General features: G+C 38.4%; 1 protein-coding gene across 1 annotated transcript; it reads left to right on the top strand.

Annotated features, from left to right (window-relative positions):
• The first annotated feature begins 411 nt into the window (after nucleotides 1–411).
• LOC131154010 (heavy metal-associated isoprenylated plant protein 41-like) lies at nucleotides 412–1,915 on the top strand. Its single transcript, XM_058106459.1, has 3 exons — nucleotides 412–803; nucleotides 1,064–1,262; nucleotides 1,448–1,915. Exons 1-3 carry the CDS (start codon nucleotides 512–514, stop codon nucleotides 1,740–1,742), a joined length of 786 nt encoding a protein of 261 aa, XP_057962442.1. The 5' UTR covers nucleotides 412–511; the 3' UTR covers nucleotides 1,743–1,915.
• Nucleotides 1,916–4,828: the final 2,913 nt, after the last annotated feature.

Here is a 4,828-nt window from a genome sequence, read left to right as displayed (position 1 = left end):
TGAACCTGCACCCTCGTCGACGAATTTTAGACTTTCAAAAACCCTCTTTCGGTATCTTCTCGTTGACGAGATCCTAAAGAACCATTGTTGACGAAACCCCTATGTTCGTTGATGAGGCCTTGAAGATTTCTTGGGTTATTACACTTAGATTGTAAACAATGCTGAAAATGTGGCACCATTTAGGTGCTCAAAATTAGGTTGCTCAAAATCGGGTAACAAGTATGTAAATCTCTTTTATATAAAAGTAAATTCGATGGAATGGGCATTCAAACCAAAATTAACAACATATTCACTAGTATATATTCATTAAATATGTTGTACCCAAATTTATTAAATATTATAACAATATTTAATATGAATAATATTTACGTACAATCACGTGTAATACGCATGACATAATTACAGATACATGAACAGAACGGCGGATACGAAAAGTCGCCGTACCAGAGAGAAGGGAAAGCTAAAAATCTAGGGTGTGATCAGCGGGAACAGTACACTGCAGCACGCCTCAATGGGAGTGGGAAGGGAAGTAGAAGAAGACAAATACATTACAGAAGAAATTGATCGGTCAGAAGAAGAAGAAGAAGAAGATGCTGAAGATGAAACAGAGGAGGAGGAGGAGGAGGAGGAGGAGGAGGATGACGATGAGTACCAGGGAGAAACAGAGCAGAAGTGGATAAAGCATTACTCATCTTCACATCGAATCCTGCTGGTCGGAGAAGGCGACTTCTCTTTCGCCCTCTCCTTAGCCACCGCTTTCGGATCCGCCCGCAACCTCGTTGCCACTTCTCTCGATTCCCTTGGTTGGTGCCGTTCTTACTCCATCCTTTTTTTACTTCCTACTCTGAGAAATTTCTTCTCTAACGCACGTCCAATTTTCTTTTATTCTTGAAATTTTGATTAGTCTTCTTCTTAATTTTTTTGCTACTATTGCTACTTAAGTTCCTATTATTGCTACACGCTGAATTGAAGATTTCTTGAGCTTTTGATTAATCTTCTTCTGTCTTTTATGGAAGAGAAATTCGTGAGATTTGACCGAAATTAAAGAATATTGTTGTGGCAGAGAGTGTGGAGAAGAAATACGAGGGGGGGATTAGGAACGTGAGGAAGATAGAGGAAAAGGGGGGAGTGGTGTTGTTCGGAGTGGACGCAAAGCAGATGAGCCAACACTTCTTCCTCAGGACTCAGAGGTTCGATCGCATCGTCTACAACTTCCCTCACGTCGGTTTTCTCTTCCGCGAGCATAGCTACTGCCAAATCCAGTTTAGTCACTTCCTCTCTTTCTTCAAATTAATACTACTCATTCATACCGGCTATCAAATTTTACTTGAGAACTAATTAACGAATTGATGAACTGGGTTGGGCACAGTTCATCAATATATATCTTCGGCTCATCTGTGTAATAGGGGCCGGTGGGATTCACTGATATATATATGCTGCACTGCAGGTTGAACAAGGCATTGGTGAAGGGGTTCTTGAAGAACAGCAAAGTACTGTTGAAGAAGGAGACAGAGAAAGAGGAAGGGGGAGAGATTCATGTGACTCATAAGGAGGGCGAGCCTTACAACAAATGGGATTTGGTGAGAAAGGCAGAGAAGATAGGATTGGTTTTACAGGAAGCAGTAGCCTTCTGTAAGGATGACTATCCGGGATACAACAACAAGAGAGCCCATGGTGGCAACTCTGATGCCGCATTTCATCTGGGATATTGCACTACTTTCAAGTTCAGGCCCCGTAGGTAGGCAGCACAGTACTCATGCCTTGCCTTATGTTCTTTGAAGTATTGGGAGATTGCACTACTGTCTGTAATATACATGCTTTAATTTAGTGTTGCTTTGGAAGAAGATTGGGAGTTTGGATTTTGGACTTGGTTGAAAATTCTTATTCAATACCCAAACCACCTGCTATTTGAGCATATAACACGTGTATAGTAGAAGTTGAATATGCCTGAAAAACCTCATATGCAAGCCTTGCTAGGGCTGATGGATCAGTGAAAACATCCACTACTTGAACAAGAAATTAAATATGTTTCTCCTCTACTCTTTAGGATTAGGATCAACACTTGGGAATCCGAACTGAATGTAGGAAAATTAACACGAAATTTTCAAAAACTTGTGAGAAACAAAATAGAGAAAAATACATGCCAAAAGAAAAAAAAAATAATCATACGTACAAGACAATGTTTACGTAGTTCGGCAATTTTGCCTATGTTCACGGAGCTGCAGGGATTTCACTATTATTAGGGAAAAAATACAGAGTGCAACTGCACATTTTCAATACGATCTCCCAAATCACCAAAATAACGGTTTTTATCGGCCCAAGCCTCTGCTATGTGGGCTAGGCCTCATAAAAAAAATCTCTCATTAAAAAAATCACGCAACATTATTTCAAGTCAGGACATCATCCGGATCAAACACAATTAGGTTTCACAAAGTCCAACAAATCTCCCACTGGGAGACTAGTTCAATAACCAATATCAACTGTAATCATAAAAAAAAAACAATTTCTCATCCCTGCAACTCATCCTCCTGTCCTCTAGCTAGAAGACCAATTGAAGCTGCACATAACTTCAACTTCTCAATAGTGACACCCTTAGTCAACATGTCTGCTGGACTTTTAGATCCACAGATCTTCTCAAGTATTATCAGCTTATCTTCAACAAGGTAACGAATAAAATGGTATTTTGCATGTATATGCTTTGACTTTGAATGAAAAGCCGAATTTTTAGTAAGAAAAATTGCACTCTGACTATCGTTGTGTAGAATGCTCATCTCCTGCTTCTTACCTAACTCATCTAAGAAGTCATGTAGCCAAATCATCTCCTTTCCAACTTTAGTTGCTGCAACATACTTAGCTTCTGTTGTAGACAAAGTAACAATCTTTTATATATTTGAAACTCAAGATATAGTTGTACCACCTAGAGTAAATACAAACATAGTAGTACTCTCTCTACTATTAATATCACCAGAAAAATTAGCATCTACATACTCCTGTAGTTTCAAACTTGCACCTGTGAAGCAAAGACATATATCTGATGAAATGCTCAGATATCTCAAAATCCACTTGACTGTCTCCCAATGCTACTTTCCTGACCTACTCATGAATCTGCTCACAACTCCCACTGCATATGCAATGTCTGACCTTATGCATACCATAGCATACATCAAGTTGTCAATAGCTGAGACATAAGGCACCTTGCTCATATGGTCTCTTTTTTCTTCTGTTTTCGGTGACTGTTCTTTGCTTAGTTTGAAATGACTACCCAAGGGTGTGCTCACTAGTTTAACTTCATTTATGTTGAACCTGCTGAGAATTTTCTTCACGCACTCTGACTATGAAAGCTTCAATGTAGTATTAGCCTTGTCTCTAATGATTCTCATACCAAGAATTTGCTTTGTAGCTCCAAAATCCTTTATTGCAAACTGTTTTGATAATTGCTTCTTTAGATTATTAAGCTCCTCAATGCTAGATCGTGCAATGAGTATATCATCTACATACAACAGTAAAATGATGTAAGAATTGTCAAAGAACTTAACCTAACAACAATGATCAGTTTCACATCTCTTGAACCCAATTCTATGCATAAAACTGTCAAATTTCTTGCACCACTGTCTTGGAGCTTGTTTTAGGTCATATAAGCTCTTTCTCAGTTTGTAGACTAGATTCTCTTGTCCCTAAACAATGAACCCTTCTGACTGAATCATGTAAATGTCTTCCTCCAAGTCACCATAAAGGAATGTTGTCTTCACATCTAACTGCTCAAGATATAGGTTTTCTGCAACCACCATTCTCAGTACCAGTCTAATTGTTGACATCTTCACAACTGAAGAAAATATTTCTGAGTAGTCAATGCTCTTCTTCTACTAGAACCCTTTGACAACTAATCTGGCCTTATAACGCTTGCTACTATCATGCTCATTCTTTATTCTGTATACCCACTTGTTGTGTAGAGCCTTCTTCCCTATTGGTAATTCAATTAGTTTCCATGTCTGATTCGCCAACAAGGAATTCATCTCATCATTCATGGCTAACTCCCACTTGCTTGAATTTTTATCCTGCAAGGCTTCATCATAACACTCTGGCTCACCATCATCAGTCAACAGGAGATAATTTAAAGCAGGTGGATAATGCTGTAGAGGTCTAATGGTCCTAAAAGATTTACGGACTTCAGCTACAAGTGTACTCTAATCAACCTGTGATTCAAGATTCTCATTATCCTCTTCACCCCTTTCCTGGACAGTACTTTCAGTCAATTCATCTAAGTTGACAAACTCAGATTTCTTTTGATTTATCTCTGTGACATTTGACACTATAGTTGACCTGTTGTTGTACATAAACTGTTAATTAAATATCATATTTCTATTTCTGATGATTTTTTTTTGTTTTGTTTATCCCAAAACCGATCGTTCAATTTCTCATCACCATAGTCAATGAAAAAACATATTTTAGACTTTGCATCAAGCTTATTATGAGCATCGGGATTAATATGAGCATAAGAAATACAACAAAAAGCTTTTAAATGTGAAAACTTTACTTCTTTATTACTCCAAACCTCTTCAAGAAGTCTGAACTTCATAGGAACTGAAGGTTCTCGGTTTATCAGGTAAGTTGCAGTACTAACAACATCAGTTTAGAAAGTTTTTAGTAGTCTAGCGTACAACCTCATACCCCTAGCACACTCATTGAGAGTTTTGTTCATGCGCCCAGCCACACCATTTTGTTGTGGTGTCCTAGGAATGGTATTCTCCATCCTGATTCCATGTGTAGCACAATACTCACTGAACCCTCTATCTATATACTCTCCTCCATTGTCTGACCTCAAACATTT

The sequence above is a fragment of the Malania oleifera genome, chromosome 4, assembly GCF_029873635.1.
Source record: "Malania oleifera isolate guangnan ecotype guangnan chromosome 4, ASM2987363v1, whole genome shotgun sequence".
Taxonomy (NCBI): domain Eukaryota; kingdom Viridiplantae; phylum Streptophyta; class Magnoliopsida; order Santalales; family Ximeniaceae; genus Malania; species Malania oleifera.
This window is presented reverse-complemented; position numbering and strand designations above follow the sequence as displayed.